The following is a 19,568-nucleotide window of genomic DNA, read 5'->3' on the forward strand; positions in this document are numbered from 1 at the left end:
AGAGTGGAGTCATCAGCAAAGAGATAGAGGGGATTTTCCAGAGAGTTGGAGAGATCATTGATGAAGACCAGAAAAAGCACAGGGCCCAGAACACTGCCTTGGGGAACTCCAGCCTGAACAGGAAGGGGAGATGAGAGAAATCCATTCAGGGCCACACGTTGGCTGCGACCAGAGAGGAAGTCCGCAATCCATGAGTTTGTTTGCAATAGTTTGCAGTAGAGTGTGGAATATTTCAGGAGTTTGACAGTAATGTCCTTTGACAGCATAATGGCAGGGGCCCCATGGAAATTCCAAGGAGTCTTTTGGATCTGAAAGGTCTTCGGGGTCTGAAGGGTCTTTTGGGTCCTCGAGGTCTTTTGAGTATTTTGGGTCTTCAGGGTCCTCGGGGACTTTTTGGTTCTCTGGGTCTTCCAGATCTTAGAAGTCTTTTGGGGTCTTCAGAGGTCAAAGGGGCCTTAGCAGTCCAAAGGGTTGAAAGGTGCATTCCAATAGTACATAATTAATAGACGTATGTAATTAATAGACAGAATGCAACCGACGCTCAATCAGTACATAATTAATAGACATATAGTCACACGGCTAAATGGATGAACGGCTTTACCAACCATGTTGTTTTCGGTTTTATATATTTCGATATATCGATAGATATAGACAGATCGACTGAATCGTTTTTTGTTTTTTTTTACTTCCTGTATATGTGCAAACCAATGACTGAGCATATACTCCACGTGCGCAACAACAAAAAAGAATATAAGTTGAGATTGCATGAAGAACAATAATTTCAAACCTTATGCACTGTCTGCACCCAAGCTCTTAAATGAGGCACCATTCATCCGTGTAAGTGTATACCCCAATTAGATACCCAATGTATACCCCAATCAGATGCAAACAGACAAACAGGCATCACATCTCACCCATAATTGGAAGGAACAACAAAATTAGGTCTCGGGCTCACCTCATCAAATTATCCCCAGTTTCAACTTGGACTTTTTTAAATTAATCCCTTGCCCTTCCAGCCAAAGAAAGCTGCACAAAGCAACCAAGAAAAGCTTCACAACGTAAAAGCTACGTACTATAAGGGCTTACCTTGTGTAGCTTTTCTTGGTTGCTGTATGCAGCTTTCTTTGGCTGGAAGAGCACCCTGTATAATGTATATGAAACACCATGGTAACAGTTTAAAACTGGGTCGAGGTTGAATCTAGGCCAGACAGCTCGTAGGTAACTGCACAGGCCGCTCGGCTATCCTTCCAGCCCATAGATAACAATTATTTTGAGAGGTCACCTTGTGCCAAGTTCAGCTGTGCGATTGCCAGCTTCACGAGACTCGAGTCTGCATTCTTATTGCAGAAATCCTAAAAAAAAAAGGAATAAAATATGCTTGATGTACATTCATGTTTCCTCAACGCGTGTCCTCAAGAGCACCTCTCCGTCGGCCCCGCCGCAATAGACAAGACACTAACCACGGAAGTACAAAAGGTGAGATGCTGCCACTGGTTACTTCTTTCCCATAGCTACCTGCAAGACCTGTAGTGCCATATTCTGCTGCTTTTCATGGTGGTAGAGGGCAGTCAGCACCAGCACAGGCAGGGGATCATGTGGGAAAGATTCCCGCAGGTTCTGCACAAGTTGCTTGCATTGATCCGACTGCACAACATGCACAGTGCATTCTTTCAGTGCATTTAAATTCCAAGATTCCAAGGGAGAATGAACACTTTCACCAATTCTTCCACTTCTCATCTCAACAGCCTTATATTTTATCGCCACTGATAGAGAATACAATTGGTTGCCTGCCTTTCATATATAAAGAAGGCTGTTCACATGAAACATGCAAATCACCTGGACAATTTGTTTATAGGGCAAAATCTGCTGCCCAGACAGCAACCATAGTCAAGATAGCAACTGATGTAAACCAATGTCAAGGAACCTCCAATTAGACCAAACTATTCGTGACCCGCAGTCCATGCAGGAATTTGGAATTGGTTCAGGGTGCCGGCGATAACTTGCCTACTCTTCACAAAAGCTGCACCATGGGATGCATAAAGTCCACCAACTAATGCCAGCGGATGGGAGAGGGATCAACATCCGTCCGAGCATCCGAAGGACAGTGCACATTGACCAAATTCCCTACCTGCGAAACACCAGGGTAAGTTTATAGCAGGGCCAAGATTCAAACCCAGGCGAGAAAGCCCAGAGGTGAGTGCACTTCCCTCCATTGGTTGTGTTGCACCTCATCCACTGGTATAAGAATTAAAGAGAAATTTCCATCGGGATTTCATCATGATGGCGAAGTTACCTCCAGATTTGCTTGAGTGGCAAGCTATCCTGAAGTCATAATTATCCGTTGTAGCAATGTGCAATGGCCAGAGTTATTGAAGGACCATTAAACTGTCTTTTTGCAATCGTTAATTTGTCTTTTACAGACTTTCATGATCTGCAAATATTAAAAATACTTATAATAGTAGTATAAAAACAACTAGCGAGGTACCCGTGCTATGCTCGGTTGGGAGGACAAAAACAAACGACCAATGCGGAAACGGTGAATGCTAAACCATGGAACCAATAAATTCCACATTCGTGTGCCACCTTCAGTCAAACGTTAGACATGGACAGCCGGTCCTTCAATGACTTGAGCAAAAAACGGCAAATGGAAAACGATGAACCAATAAATTCCACATTCCTGTGCCACCTTCAGTCGAAGGTCAGATATTGACAGCAGGTTCTTGAATGACTTGAGCAAAAAACGGCAAATGGAAAACGATGAACCAATAAATTCAATATTCCTGTGCCACCTTCAGTCAAACGTTAGACGTGGACAGCCGGTTCGTGAATGACGAGCAAAAAATGACGAATGGAAAACGATGAACCAATAAATTCCACATTCCTGTGCCACCTTCAGTCAAACGTTAGACATGGACAGCCGGTTCGTGAATGACGAGCAAAAAACGGCAAATGGAAAACGATGAACCAATAAATTCCACATTCCTGTGCCACCTTCAGTCGAAGGTCAGATATTGACAGCAGGTTCTTGAATGACTTGAGCAAAAAACGGCAAATGGAAAACGATGAACCAATAAATTCCACATTCCTGTGCCACCTTCAGTCGAAGGTCAGATATTGACAGCAGGTTCTTGAATGACTTGAGCAAAAAACGGCAAATGGAAAACGATGAACCAATAAATTCAATATTCCTGTGCCACCTTCAGTCAAACGTTAGACGTGGACAGCCGGTTCGTGAATGACTTGAGCAAAAAACGGCAAATGGAAAACGATGAACCAATAAATTCCACATTCGTGTGCCACCTTCAGTCAAACGTTAGACATGGACAGCCGGTCCTTCAATGACTTGAGCAAAAAACGGCAAATGGAAAACGATGAACCAATAAATTCAATATTCCTGTGCCACCTTCAGTCAAACGTTAGACGTGGACAGCCGGTTCGTGAATGACTTGAGCAAAAAACGGCAAATGGAAAACGATGAACCAATAAATTCAATATTCCTGTGCCACCTTCAGTCAAACGTTAGACATGGACAGCCGGTCCTTCAATGACTTGAGCAAAAAACGGCAAATGGAAAACGATGAACCAATAAATTCAATATTCCTGTGCCACCTTCAGTCAAACGTTAGACGTGGACAGCCGGTCCTTCAATGACTTGAGCAAAAAACGGCAAATGGAAAACGATGAACCAATAAATTCAATATTCCTGTGCCACCTTCAGTCAAAGGTCAGATATTGACAGCAGGTTCATGAATGGCATTGGGCAAAAACGTACCCAGTATGAATCGTTCTTAACCCAGTCAATGGTGAATCTGCAATATGGTGAATCCACAAATGTCACGGTTAGAAAGCGGAAACCCTCACGTCATTTCCTCATTCATATTTAAACTCAATATCTCTATTTTCATTTCAAACAGCATTATTTCAAACAGCATTATTTCAAACAGCATTATTCCAATCACACATTAATACTATAACAAAATACTGTGATAAATCACGATTGTATTTAGATATTATCAAACCAGCCCATTGTCGTCATGTGTTCACTCCCGGATTCGTAGCAGCTCGGTATTTTTATTTTTATTTTTTTTGTATACAAGATCGAGGCTCGTGAAAGAGCGAACATTAATCACACAGAAAGACAAACCGACACATAAAACATATAACATCGGGAGCGGTAGACAAGATGGGGAGAGAGGGGGAAGGACACAAACACAACATTTGAGAGCAGGGACCGAGAGACATGGAGACATCGAGAGATCTGAGAGAGGGCGAGGGCTTTGGGGAGGGCAATGGCTTTGGGGGGTGGGGGAGGGCATGGGAAGGGGGGGGGTGGGAGAGGTATAACACATATGGACACTGCCAGGACTTCCAGGAAAGAAGTTGGAATTTCAAACAAGATGGATCTGGGGTGAATTAGCGGGGGTAGAAAAGATCAAGGTTTTGGATGGGGGGAGATAAGAGATGGTGGTGAACAGCTGTTTTAAAGACCTGGAGGGAGGAGTGGGATTGAAGGGAGTGAGGGAGTTTGTTCCAGAGGCGGGAGAAAAGAGGAATGAAAGAGTGAAGGTGAGCAGAGAGCCGAGATTTCGGCAGTTTAACCATCAGAGGGTTGCTGGCAGATCTTGTGCGACCTGTAGGAATATTTGGGGGACAGAGCACAGAGAGAGCTGGGGGTGCAAGGCCAGAGAGCAGTCGGTAGAAGACAGAAAGACCACCTACCTGCCTGCGGTGAGTGAGTGAAAGGCCCTCAGAGATAGCTTCATCGCGGGAGATTCCAATAATTCTGAAAGCTTTGGTTTCAACAGCGTGAAGCCGAGCTAGGTGTGAGGCAGGAGCACCGGCCCATAGGGGAGAACAGTATTCCATTGAGCTGCGGATGAAAGCCTTGTTTGTGGTGAGGAGCTCAGGTGTGCCGAGGAAGGACTTCGCACGACGGAGGATGCCAAGTCGGCGACTGGCTTTGGAGGCCAGCTTGGAAATGTGGTTTTCCCAAGAAAGATCATGGCAGAAAGTGAGACCCAAAAGCTTGAGCGACAGAACTTCTTGGAGAGGATTGTTGAGAAAGTAGATGGGAGGGTTGTCCAGTCGGTCTTTTCGGAGAGACATAGTAAGAGTGTGAGATTCGTCAGGATTGAAAGACATGTTCCACTTGTTTGACCAGTCTGTGATTTTGTCCAAGTCTTCAGAGAGTGAGGAGGCTGCAGACTGCCGATCTGAGGGAAGAGGAATGGAGCGGCAGAGAGTGGAGTCATCAGCAAAGAGATAGAGAGGATTTTCAAGAGAGTCAGAGAGATCATTGATGAAGACCAGAAAAAGCACAGGGCCCAGAACACTACTTTGGGGAACTCCAGCCTGAACAGGAAGAGGAGATGAGAGAAACCCATTCAGGGCCACACGTTGACGACGACTAGAGAGGAAGTCCGCCAGCCATGCGTGGAGATTACTTCAGCTTCAACGCTTCAGCTTCAATACAACAACTCCCACAGCTTCAGCAACTTCAGCTTCAACGTCAACTGCGCAGTCAACTTGGTGTGAGCCAACTCAATGGTATGGAGTCAATTTCAAAATCAGAATTGTAATGAGCAACTTATGAAACATCTTACCTACCTTACAACATCTGCTGGGACTTCAAAAACGTTCCACAGAAGGTTTGGCGGGGCTAGCCCCAAAACTGAGGGAGTAGTTTGGGGACGGACGGACACAGACAGACACACAAACAGACACTCCTGTTTTATAATACAGATAAAGTTAGGATACACAAGGAACTTGGATGCAGGACGAGGCTAAAAGAACCATCAAGTCATCAACTCAATACAACAGTTTATCAACATAACTCAACTAGAATGGTATTCATAGAATGCACAGTCATTTGTCAACTGCGCAGTCAACTTGGTGTGAGCCAACTCTTCTATTTTTGAACGTTTCTTTTTTTTTTATCCAATATGGCTGCCAGACGACGTGAGCGATGACATCATCAATTTATATTCTCTAAATAATTGTTGCAGAGATTATAACAACAACAACACAACATGCATTTTAAGGCCATTTTCCCTGCAAGCGCGGGGGGTTAGCCTTGCGGTCCCCATGACAATCTTCTCCATTTTGCCAGATTTTCTGCATCTCTCCTTGTTAACCCCCTTGCCCGCGTGTCTTCTTCCACCGTCTTTAGCCAAGTCTTTCTCTGTCTTCCCCGTCCTCTACTTCCTTCTACATTCATTTCCATCACTCTTCTCAACCAGTCACTTTCATCCTTCCTCAACACATGACCAAACCATCTCAACCTGTTCCTCTTCACAGCATCAATCACAGGCTCTATTCCCATCATCTTTCGCAATTCATCATTTGTCTTCCTCTCTCTCAGCGACACTCCGCACATCCACCGAACCATTCGCATTTCCACCCTTTCCAGCCTTCGTTGCTGCTCTTCATTCATGACCCATGTCTCGCTCCCATAAATCATAACACTTCTCACACATGCAGCACACACCTTTCCCTTCAGCTTCAACGACACTCCCCTCCTCATCAGCATGCCACTCAGTTCCCGAAACGTCTTCCATGCACATCTCACTCTAGCAACCGTTGCCGAGTCTGATCCACCTTCTCCATTCAGCATGTCTCCGAGATAGCAAAATGTTTTCACACCTTCCAGCTTCACGCCGTCTCCAAGATCTAACTCAACATTTCCTCCATCTGCAGCTCCCTCTGTGCACACCTTACATTTGAATGTAGCTGCCACACTGGTTAATGACCCTCTCAGACCACTACATTTTTGATGAACCCACTCAGCGCACATTGCACATTGAATGGATTTCACTCCGACACACTTCCTGCACACAGCACATGGCCACTTCCCAGTTCTTTCCACCTCACCACATGCTTTACCACTTGCCATCACCTTCGTCTTTCCTACATTTACCTTCAGACCTTTTGTCTCCATACTTTCCTTCCACTTGTTCATCTTTTCCTTCAGTCCATCCATACTTTCCGCAATCAACACCAGATCATCTGCATACAACAACTCCCACGGTAGACCCTCCTTTTAGGTTTGAGCCAGCACCTCCATCACAGCTACAAATAGTAGTGGACTTCGCTGTGCGTGCTCTTTTGTACATTGCCATCACTACTCTGATCAACCATTCCTCCACTCCTAACTTCCTCAATGCCCATGTCAATACTTTGCGTGGAACCCTATCGAATGCTTTCTCCAGATCAACAAACCCAAGAAACAACTTCTTCTTCTTCTCCATGTACTTCTCCTGCAACTGCCTCACAATAAAGAGCGCGTCTGTCGTTCCTCTTCCTGGCATAAATCCAAACTGCATTTCGTCGATCTTCACCTTCTTCCTTATCCTCCTCTCCAACACTCTTTCCAATACCTTCATTCCATGCTCTTGCTCCAATAACTTTATCGCTCGGTACGAGCCACACTCCAGAGGGTCACCTTTCCCCTTGTATAGAAGGACAAGGGTACTCAGTTCCCAATCCATGGGAATGCGGCCTTCTTTCACCACCAGATTACAGATCTCTGTCATTCTCTTCACACCCCAACTTCATGCTGCCTTCAACATATCTCCCACAACTCCCGTCGGCCCTCCCGCTTTTCTACTCTTCATTGCTTTTATCGCTTCCTCAACTTCCTTCTCAGTTATCTTCTCTGCCGGTCCTAAAACTGGGTTACTCTCTATGTTGCCATCCCATTCATTCTCTGTATTCAACAGCATTCCCATATATCTTTTCCATCTTCCTTTAATTCCATCTGGGTCCACAACGATTTGTCCCACTTCATCCTTCAAGCAACTCACCCCCATCACATCACACCTCTCTTTCGCTATCTGCTTTGCAATCCTGAATACCTCTCTCTGACCCTCTTCCGAATCCAAGCGTTCTCCGAACATTTTCCTCCATGTCTCCTGCGCCTTTGCTACCTCTTTCTTTGCAGCCTTCCTGGCTGCCTTATAACTTTCATGCTCTGCCTTTTCTGCCCCCATACCCTTCACCTTCTGCCCCTCCTTGAACTTCTTCCTCTTCTCGTCAATCCTCTTTCCAACTTCATCATCCCACCACCATGTTTCCGAGTGCCTCGGTGGTCCTTTTGTCCATCCACATACCTCACCAACGGCTCCCAACAGACTATCTTTCATTGACATCCAACCACTTTCAAGCTCAACCACATCATCCGCGACCCGACTCAGCCTCTCTTTTAATGCCTCCCTTACTGTCACCTCTTTCAACCTCCACACCTTCATTCTCGGTTGGTACTTCACCCCCCCAGCTCTCCTCGCACCTTTCACCCTTATGTCGCAGACAACCAAGTGGTGCTGTGAAACAGCCTCCTCCCCCGGGATCACCTTTGTGTCCCGGAGGTGCCCCCTATCTCGCCTACGCACCATCAGGTAGTCAACAGTTGTCGTCGACCCACCTGACGTGTATGTAACAAGCTTATTATCCCCTTTCTGGAACTGAGTGTTACAAATCAACAAATCAGCTCCATCAGCAAACTCCAAAATCCTTTCACCTTCTCCATTTCTCACACCACATCCGTAACCCCCATGAACTCCCTCAAAACCGTCCATACTCCTTCCCACATGTCCATTTAGGTCTCCTCCTACCACAACAACTTCCTCATCTTTCACGTTTTTCATCAGCTTCTCTATCGCACACCAGAACTTGTCCATCTCTTCATCGCTCCGACCAACCTGCGGAGCATATCCCAAGATAACCTTCACCAAGAGCTTTCCAATCATCATTTTCACCATCATCAACCTATCACTCACTCTGGTCACACTCACCACACTGTTTACAAACTCCTCAGAAAACAGGACACCAACACCATTCACGCCCTCCGGGCACCCTTGCCACACAAACTTGTATTTCTGTCCCTGCCTACCCTTCACCATTCTCACACCACTTCCCTTCCATCTCATCTCTTGCACACAACATATGTCCACTCTTCTTCTGACCAATACTTCCACCACTTCTCCTGATCTCCCTGTCATTGTCCCTACATTCCATGTCCCAAACCTCAGAAACCGATCTCCACTTCGGGCTGTACCCTGCCCATATGTAGTTGTAATTGTCATGGTTCTCTTTTTGAGGCAGTCTTTTTATGGCCGGATGCCCTTCCTGACGCCAACCCTCTTAGTCGCCTCTTACGACACGCAGGGATATGGTGTACCTATTCTAACCAGGGTACACACCGTACACACCGGTCAAAGTCAATTCATGTAAAACTAAAAGCACAAGGATGGCCGAGTCGTCCTCCCAAATACATTACACATACAAGCTCCTCCACAAGCTTGAGATCACCATTGATAACAAAGAAAAGGTTCGTTTACACTGCACGTAAAGTCGCTAAGATGGCCAGGCGTACAGAATGTAAACGCAACACTTTCGAAGGTGATGATGCACGAAAGAAAATGCTTGATGCTTGATGAAATGAAAATGAAAATGCTTGATGGAAATGCTTGGTGCACGAAAAAAAACGATCAATAAACTATATTCCCAAATGGAGCACTCCCAAACATACCCAAATACAGACAAAGGGAAATCCAACTGAAAAACAAAGAGGTGTGATTTAGTGGGCACTTAGTCTTAAATCGGCTGGTGTATCTCATCAGGAATCGTCAAAGATCGTCCGAGGCCCTGGCGTCTTTGTGCATGAAGCACACTCCTTGGCGCGAAGTAGGCCTTCCGCTTGAAGCGAACGGCCTTGGCGTGCAGCTCGCTCTTCCCAGCCGTGCTTGTCCTCACGATGTCTGCACAGAAACCACAGCTCTCCGTCCACAGTTCCCCTCCTCATGACCGACCCCAGCAAGACGTCAGAAGACGACCGCTCCTGATGAAGCCGGGACTCGAACTCGCATGACGTGAGAATGTCTTGCCTGATCGATGTACCTCCAAATTGGCTGGTGTATCTCGTCAGAGATCGTCTGAGGCCTTGGCGGGAAAATGTGTTCGTTGGCGCGAACTAGGCCTCGCTGCGTGTCCGCTCCACGCACAGCTTATAGAAGGTCTGCAGGACGAACCGCCGCTTCGAAGTCAGCACGAACCAGGACGCACAGCTTAAAGAAGGTCCGCAGGATGAGCCGCCGCTTCGAAGTCAGCACGAACCAGGACGCACAGCTTAAAGAAGGTCCGCAGGAAGAACCGACGCTTCAAAGTCAGCACGAACCAGCAAGTTGCATAGACCCTCAACCCTCTTAGTCATCTCTTACGACACGCAGGGATAAGGTGTACCTATTCTAATCCAGGGTATACACTGGGATACGTTTAAAACATGGAAATTCTGGGGGGGGGGGGGGGGGGGAGGCCGTCAGCACCACGCCACGGCGGTCAGGTCAGCACCACACCACGGCGGCCCGGTCAGCACCACACCACGGCGGCCCGGTCAGCACCACACCACGGCGGCCCGGTCAGCACCACACCACGGCGGCCCGGTCAGCACCACACCACGGCGGCCCGGTCAGCACCACACCACGGCGACCCGGTCAGCACCACACCACGGCGGCCCGGTCAGCACCACACCACGGCGGCCCGGTCAGCACCACACCACGGCGGCCCGGTCAGCACCACACCACGGCGGCCCGGTCAGCACCACACCACGGCGGCCCGGTCAGCACCACACCACGGCGGCCCGGTCAGCACCACACCACGTCGTCCGGTCAGCACCACACCACGTCGCCCGGTCAGCACCACACCACGTCGCCCGGTCAGCACCACACCACGTCGGCCCGGGCAGCACCACACCACGGCGGCCCGGTCAGCACCACAACACGTCAGCCCGGTCAGCACCACACCACGTCGGCCCGGGCAGCACCACACCACGTCAGCCCGGTCAGCACCACACCACGTCGGCCCGGGCAGCACCACACCACGTCAGCCCGGTCAGCACCACACCACGGCGGCCCGGTCAGCACCACAACACGTCAGCCCGGTCAGCACCACACCACGTCTGCCCGGTCACCACCACACCACGTCGCCGGTCAGCACCACACCACATCGGCCCAGTCAGCACCACACCACATCGGCCCAGTCAGCACCACACCACATCGGCCCAGTCAGCACCACACCACGTCAGCCCGGTCAGCACCACACCACGGCGGCCCGGTCAGCACCACACCACGTCAGCCCGGTCAGCACCACACCACGGCAGCCCGGTCAGCACCACACCCTTGGAAAGGACTTCGATGCTGTGGATATATATATATATATATTGAAAACAATGACATGCTTCCCCCCAAAACACCTTACCTGGTGTGTATGCATTGCCAGCAGTGCACGATTCAAATTCACTGCTCGTTGCTGCTTCTTGGAAAGTTTGTTTTCAACACCTTCTGCACAAGTCAGTTTGATTTTCTTTTTGGAATCAAAAATGTTTTGATCCTGAAAAAAAAAAAAAATTAAAGATATATTTCTCTCCATACATATTTCCATATATGTATGTATGTATGTATATATATATATATATACATATACATATACCTATTACATGTATACATATACAGTCATGGCCAAAAATATTGGCACCCTTGCACTTTTTTCAAATGATGTACCATTTCTTCCAGAAAATTGTTGGAATAAAAAAATCTTTTGGTTTCCACATTTGTATTTCTTTGGTTTGCAGTGGAACAAAACCAAAAAGCTGAAAAAATTAATAAATGTTAGCTTATTCCACAAAAAAATCAAAAGAAGGCCTGGACAATATCATTGGCACCTTTTAGAAATTGTTAGACATAATTAGCTTTCAAACAGGTGATTCTCCCACACTTTGGAATTGAACTCACCTGCAGTGATTTGCAGGTGTCTTCAATATAAATATCACTCATTCAACCAGTTTGAATCGAGAAAAGGAGTTATTTTCTGATTTAAAAGGATATATTAAGTTCTGAATCAAAAACAAAGGTTCTTAATATTAAGTGAAATAAAGAATTGTGGAGACCAAATACTTTTGTCAATTTCAACTTCTTTTTACAGAAAATTGTGAGTTATTTTGAAAAAAAAGTGCAAGGGTGCCAATATTTTTGGGTGTGTGTGTGTCTGTGTCTGTGTCTGTGTCTGTGTCTGTGTCTGTGTGTGTGTGTGTATATATATATCTATATGTATGAATATACAGACTTGGCATTTAATATGGCATATTTTTTTGTGGGGGTGAACTTACTTTTCAAGATGACTTAGAACCAAAAGTTCATTGGAATTATGTTGAAATTATTCTAGATTTTGTTAATGTGACCTTTAAAAGAAACAAAAACCACATTTGACATTTCGAAGCAAATAAATTGATCCTTGAAAGTGATGCAAACTGATATCGAACTCAATTCATGGACAGTACTGTGTTAAACTTCTGTGCGTTTTCCAGAAGTATCTCTATTTTGTACATCAGCCAAAAAATTTTTTAACAAAAACAAAAGTTAAATTACGACTGGGATTACGGACAGTAAAATTACAGTTCAGTACTTCGTGTAACCCCCACGAGCATTCAGGAGAGCACGTACACGTTTAGGCATGCTGTTCACGAGATTTGCCAAGGTTTGGACAGGAATCGCTTGCCATGCAGTGACAATAGTCTGCTGTAATTCACGCACAGAGGTAGCCTGCTGGTCCAAGTTGTCGATTTGATGCGTTAATTCTGCCCACAAGTTCTCGATAGGATTCATATCCGGGGACATGACAGGCGACTCCATATGCTCTACACCACGGTCAGCAAGAAAGTGTTGGATCATGCGAGCACGATGAGGCCGTGCATTGTCATCTTGGAAGACAAAGTTTCCTCGAAAGGCTGCACGAGCAAATGGAAGCAATGTTTCTTCCAGAATGACCCTGTACTTGAACTGGTTCAAGTTTCCATTCAGAACAACCAGGTAAGTTTTGCCCCCTGCATGAAAAGCAGCCCAAACGGTCACCCCACCACCTCCAGCTTGGACTCTTGGCACTATACAATCTTCGTTGTAGGCTTCATGCACTTGTCTGCGGACTCGGACGTGGAACTTCTTGACGATAGACCAGAAATCTAGACTCATCACTGAAGATCACGTGATTCCAGTGTCCTGGCTGCCATTGACTGTGCTCTCTGGCCCACTGCAATTGGCGCTGGCGGTGTTGTCTGGTCAGTCGTGGCTCTCTCAGGGGACGCCTGGCACGATAGCCTGCTTGAACCAGTCGTTGGTTGACTAGCCTTCTGGATACAGACACATTTGTCAGTTGCTGCCACTCAGCCCGAAGCCGATTAGCTGACTTGGTACGGCCATTGCGGACTAACCGGTGCAGCTGGCGATCATCCCTCCTTGTGGTTCTGCGGTGCCGTCCTGGCCTCGGTATTGGAGTAGGGACACCCCTCTGAGCATTTCGTTTCAGGATATTTGACACCTGACCTTGAGCGATGCCATACTGCCAAGCAATAGCACGCTGTTTCATGCCGGAATTTCGTAAAGCCACCACTAAATGACAAACAGCATTGTCGAGTTGACGGACCATCTCCAGGGGAAGCGGCAATAACTTTTGAAGACGTGCAGCAGTTGTTTACCACTAATACAGAACGCAACAACCCTTATATACCAGATTGTGAAGCCAATCGTCAAATGTACCTGTCCGTACATTTTGTCACGCCACCTGTGATATAATCCTGTTATTGCCTTCTTGCTGCGACAGACAATCAGTGACATGGTTCTTTCAACAAAGAAATCACCGAAGCATAAAAGAAACTCACCAGATTGATATACCGAGTTCAGAAAGTAAACCCGTCAAGAAAAAAAAATTTATTCCATATTAAATGCCAAGTCTGTATATACACTACTGATCAAAAGTTTGAGAACATCTCAATTTTTCCAGTTTTTATTGAAATTTACGCAGTTTAATGTCTCAATGTACTTTGAAATTAAGCATAGAACAAATAAACAATTGGAGATAAAAAAGAAATCATAGAATCATTTTGTTTGACAAAATTTAATTTAAATTTTTGTCTCAGCAAAGTCGCCACCTTTTGCAGATATAACCGCCGAACACACTCGTGGCATTCTTTCTAAAATGGAAATCAAATATTGTTCGGGAAGTTCTTCCCAACACTGTTGCAGAAGTTCCCACAAATGTGTTACCAGAGAGTATTGCATGGTGCTGCAAAATGCTGTGGTAGCCCTTTTGGTTCAGGGTGCCAGTCACTCGGTGCAAGTCACCGACTCTGGATCCAGCAAAAGAGCCCCAGACCATCACGCTTCCTCCTCCATGTTTGACAGTTGGTGTCACACACTGAGGAACCATCCTTTTGCCAACTCGACGGCGTCCAAAAACCCTGCGTGATGAACCAAAGATTTCAAATGTTGATTCATCGGTCCATAAGACCTTCTTCCAGTCTTCAGTAGTCCACTGGCATTGCTTCATGTCCCAGAGCAAGCCTTTTTTTCATATTTTGCCATCTTAGCAATGGCTTTCTTACTGCCACTCGACCTGTCAAACCTGCAGCTCGAAGTCTCTCTTCACAGTTGAAACTGAAACCTGCTTACTTCGATCAGTGTTAAGCTGTGCTTGAAGCTGTTGTCCTGTGAGCCGCCTATCACGCAAGCTGTTGACTCTCAGAAACTTGTCTTCTGATTCTGTTGGGGCTTTGGCTCTGCCAGACCTCTTCCTGTCAGAGATTCCTCCAGTTTCAAAGTGCCTTTTGATGATGTAGGAAACTGTGCAATTTACATTATTTTCCTGTTTTTGCTGATCTAAACTTTTTTTTTGAACCTCGAGCAGTTTACTGCTTACATTTGTACCATTTCAGTTTATTCACTGCACTTGAAATGCTTACATTTCAATAAAAACTGGAAATATTAGGTGTTCTAAAAGTTTTGACCGGTGGTGCATATATATATATATATATATATTGTTGCGGATATGGGACTTGGCCTCAATATCCGCTTGTAAATACTCCCCTATTTCCCCAATACTCCCCAACTATCCCCAATCCCCCATTCCCTAGTCCCATTGCCTGTAAATAACACTCTGTAGAACCGACCTTCCCCTCTTTCCCCCATCAAATGTCGTGCCCAGGTCCACCGCATCTCACGTAGACAACTTTCGGACATCTTGCTAGTTATTCTTAGTCTATGTCAGTTAAGGACTCGTTTCCATTAATTCTGACTCTTCGTTGCACCAGAATGTGATTATATGGCACCAGTAGTGAGTTTAGGACCTTCCCATACCTCCTCCCATCTTCTTCCCCAAACAACAACTACAACAACAACTACAACAACAACTACAACAACGGCGCGCGCGGGGAGTGTGCGTCCTCACTCCGGCTCGGTTAGCCGCCATTACCCATGCGCTCCACGGGGTTACCACGAAGGGGCTGGCTGTCAGCTCCTCATCAAGGGCGGAGCCTGGTAACCCCCCCGCACCCAATAAGAAGGGCGGACCGATTCCATCTGGGGCGGAGCTAACGAGCCGAGGGCGTGTCACTCCCCGCCGGATATACGCGGCCACTTACCGGACGTGACGTAAGATGCGCCCCCAGCTTGAAGAAGAGCCAGTCACCACCTCCAAGCGCTGAGCGAGCTCCACGCATCGACCCGGTATTGCAGTACCTCCGAGAACGGTGCACCCCCTCCGAGAACGGTGCACCTTGAGCCATCGACTGCCCGCTTTCCTTGCCATCAATCCCCGTGTGAGTCAGTTTTTGTCCTGTTTATCTGTCGTCTGTCAGGGAATAAGATAAGTGTGTCTAAGTGCCTGTCTTTCTATGCTGTCCCTCTTGTCGTTGTAATCTGACCTTCCGCCCTAATATAACCTCCTCCGGAGGTCTTGAGAACCGTATCCCTGGTGTCGTGTCATTTTAATCCCAGCCGTTGTGTCCTTTTCCTTCATTGATTTAGCATAGCGCGACTTAGTCAACGTTCGAGCATAATCGGGTAACTTGTGCGGACACGGCGGCCATTCCGCTCGGCCCACCATAACATCAAAGTCGTGTCGGTAACAACTGGTGTCAGGAGTGTCGGATTCGGACCTGGGACTAAATTTATTAGGCCCAAATTTTGGAACACCAATTGTACCACTAGGGTAACAATTGGTGTTGGGGAGGTAGAATTCGATCCGGAGCGCGTTTCCCGCGCTCGACGAAATTATAACGGCGAAATTTGATTTTGTTATACGGAAATAAAAACCCGAATTTTGAAAGTCGCGCTATGGCAGACCAAGTCGGCTGGGGTCCGGTAGTGGAGAGTGAGGCAGGGTCGGTCCAGGACCAAATTGAGGGACGTGAGGAGAGCGAAGCAGCGAGGGTAGCAGACGCACAAAATGGCGCCTCGCTGGTCACCGCGCCCGCGACCGTGGCAGCGCCCCTGGTGGATTCGAACCTTTTCCTCCTGCAAATGAGGGCCCTTATGGAACAAATGGGTGAGCGATTGGAGGGCCAAATGGGGGTAATGAGGGACGAAGCGAGGGCTCAGAGTGAGCAATTGGGGGTAATGAGGGACGAAGCGAGGGGTACCAGTGAGGGGTTAGACAATAATTTTAAGGGATTAGACAAGAAATTTGGGAAGTTAGACAATAATTTTGAGGAGTTAGACAAGAAATTTGGGAAGTTAGACAATAATTTTGAGGGGTTAGACAACGGGATAAAAGAGGTGAGAAATGGGTTAATAGGGTTAGAAAACAGTATGGAAGGCAAATTGAGGGACATGAGGGACCAAGCGGAAAGGGAAGTTAAACAAATGGAGCAGCAGATAGAGGGGGTCAGAATGGGGGTAGAAACCAAACTGGATGCTCACAGGGAGGAAATGGAGCAGATGAGGGTGGCATCTGGGCAGGAGATGCAAGTGATGGGAGAGGAGATCAGAAGAGGAGTGAGTGAGGAGGTCGGAGGAGTGCGCGAGGAGGTGAGGCACTGTAAGGAGCACATGGAGAAGGAGGTGAGAAAGGGGACTGTAAAGTTACAAGGGGGCATAGAGGACCTGACGCAGGAGGTGGAACGGCTGACGGAGGGACAAAAAGAAGTAACAGAGCAGGTTCAAAGGAACACTGCGGTATTAGGAGGTTTAAAAGCGACACAGAAAGAACTAAAAGATGACTTGGTAGCGACGAAGAGGGAATGTCAGATGGTACGTGAGGGACTGACAACGAGGCTGGACGAGGTGATAGAGGTAATGGAGACGAAGGACCGGCAGGTGAGGACGCACATGGAAACGGTCAAGGTAGCCTTGGAGGACGAGCTTGAGGAGACGTACCGGGGAATAAAAGAGGTGAAGCAGAAATTAGAAGAAGTGGAAGAAGGGGTGAGCGAAATTAAGAAGCGACGGAGAGGGGATAACAAAGAGATAAAAGAGGAGATAAAAGAATTGGTCCAAAGTCTGTGTTTGGATCGTGATGATGTGCTCATTAACCGGATGAGGGATTCGCAGGTGATGGAGGAGAAGCGAAGAGGAAGAGGACCCGGTGTAAGTGGTGACCAATATGGTCGTGCGTATGATGCGCCAGGTGATTTAAGAAGCTTGGGGGTCGAGATGGACCCGGGTGTTCGTGAGAGGCCGTTGGTGAAGTGTGCGACAGGTCTGGTGTGCGAAAAAGGAGGTGTGCGAGAAAGTCCGACTCTGGGGTGTGTGAGGAAAAAGTGCGTGCCAAGGAGTGAGGGAGCTGGCGAGAGTGAGTCGGTCGTAGCGTGTGTGCGAGGGAGCACATGGAAGCGCGGTGTGGTAAGTGTTACAGAGGGTGTGACGGGAGAGTGTGCGCGAGAAAGGTGTGTGACGGACAGGTGCATGGGGAAAGAGTGCGCTGTCAAGAGTAAGGGTGAGTGCGCTGTCAAGAATGGAGGTGAGAGTAGTGAGAGTGACAAGGAGAGTGAGTTGGTTGTGACAGGTGAGCGAGGATGTACACCTGGGATGGAAGGATGCACACCTGGAATGGTAGAGCGTGAGTGGGAATGCACGCTGGAGTTGGTGGTGAGGCACGTGGTTGGGTGTGCGAATGAGAGCACACCTGTGATTGTCACAGAGGAGGTGACAGAGGAGGGGGTGCGAAGAGGTGTGTTGGTAAGGTGTGCGAGTGCCGAATGTGTGCCATGGTGTTCGGTGGTCAGGTGTGTGACCAAGGCTGTGAGTGGAATGAGGGTACCTGGGTGTGTCAGGAAAGGTACGAGGAGCATGGAAACGGCTGGATGTGTGAGCAAGGAACGGGCTGCGGGGTGTAAGCGTCCAGGTGAAGCATCGACGTTAGACGGGTTAGAGGTTAGAGCGACTTTTAGCCGAAGCGGGCCCTCGGTGCGTGCTGGGCCTCGCTTTGAACGGCCGCGTCCGTGCTCCACTAGGCGGAGCGGGCAGCCCGATAGAAAGGGTCGTCATGGCGACCACTTTTTGTTGAGGCAGTCCGGCAGGTCGAGATCGGGACATTGGATGGCTCCACGCCGAGATGGTGCGTGGGATCTCGGCCCGGGTAAGCCCCCGTCCCTGCACCGAATGCGGGACGTGTCCAGCCACTGGCACCAAACAACCCGCATTCATGGCTTGGCTTTACGAAGCCGGGCTTTGGACGGGAATTGGCGCACCGAGAGGCATTAGTGAGTAGACTGGGTGATGAGGTTAGTGTTTTGGACCCAAAATTAGAGAAAAACAAAATTTGATGATTGGCAAGGGATTGGCAGTAGTGATTGGCAGATGATGGGTAGTGATTGGCAAATTTTTGATTTGTTGAAATTTGATGTGCAAAATTAGTAGTGAGCGATGAGCCCGGTGGGTAAGGGTGGCATCCTTGCCACCCTTCCCATATAGTGGGGCAAATGCGCAATAGTTTATGGGGTGTATGGCAGTGAAAACTAGCCCGGGTGGGTTAGGTTATATTGTGTGTAGGGATCTAGCGAAGATGACGGTAGGTAACGTTAAGTTTAGTTAGTGACTGATACCTGTAGTGGGGACGCAGGTAGATTAGTGTGGATGATAATGACGTGGGAGCGCAATAGTTTAAAGGGACGACTGGGAAGCGCAAGTTTCAGAAGGGAGTAGTTAGATGAGATGATGCCGTGTGTGTGTGAGGATGGAACAGGTGTGATTGCACAGGTGTGCAACTGGACAGGTGTATGGAGCAGTGTGTGAGTAATGAGTGTTGTTGATCAGCGCGAATGCGCTTGGGGAGAGAAGGGTGCAGGTGGCACCAGGTGTGAGAGCACAGGTGTGCAGGTACAGGGTGTGGAGAGAGTTGGAGTAAGTGGTACGGAGTGGTGTGCATGGTGCGAAGGTGTGGATGGGGGAAGAGTGGACCCCTTTCACGAGTACCCGGGGCGGGTAGTGTAAGTGTTAGGTAGAGGGTACAGGTAAATTGTGGTTGGATATTGGCATTTGTGGTGCGGTTGCAGAATGGTGTTGTGGATGGGTGCATTAGTGTTGTGGAAATGGCTGGGCGTGTAGCCTGTTAGTGTGTGTAGTTGGTTGGGCACTCCACCACTGTGAGGATGTCGGCCAGGTGAGGCCGCAGGTGGGCTCTGGGAGCCGGTAGTTGTGAGTGGGTGCCTGAGGATCCCGGGTGTGGATCGGGCAGCCCAGTGCCAGAGAGGGCACCGAGTGGGGAGAGCGCCAGAGGGCCTTCCCCAGGTAGTTAGGTTAGGGTAAGGA

At 47.9% G+C, this 19,568-nt stretch overlaps 1 protein-coding gene across 2 annotated transcripts in view; it reads right to left on the reverse strand.

Moving 5' to 3' along the window:
• Nucleotides 1-19,568, reverse strand: part of SRP72 (signal recognition particle 72) — a 229,400-nt gene that overhangs the window by 95,990 nt on the left and 113,842 nt on the right. For both annotated transcript variants that reach the window (XM_068131523.2, XM_078786825.1), the window contains 3 exons: nucleotides 11,251-11,382; nucleotides 1,516-1,644; nucleotides 1,283-1,352 (listed from right to left, as the gene is read on the reverse strand). In XM_068131523.2, coding sequence (XP_067987624.2) covers nucleotides 1,283-1,352; nucleotides 1,516-1,644; nucleotides 11,251-11,382 — 331 coding nt within the window. The remainder of the gene's footprint in view (nucleotides 1-1,282; nucleotides 1,353-1,515; nucleotides 1,645-11,250; nucleotides 11,383-19,568) is intronic.

The sequence above is a fragment of the Myxine glutinosa genome, chromosome 11, assembly GCF_964187855.1.
Source record: "Myxine glutinosa chromosome 11, kmMyxGlut1.1, whole genome shotgun sequence".
Classification (NCBI taxonomy): Eukaryota; Metazoa; Chordata; class Myxini; order Myxiniformes; family Myxinidae; genus Myxine; species Myxine glutinosa.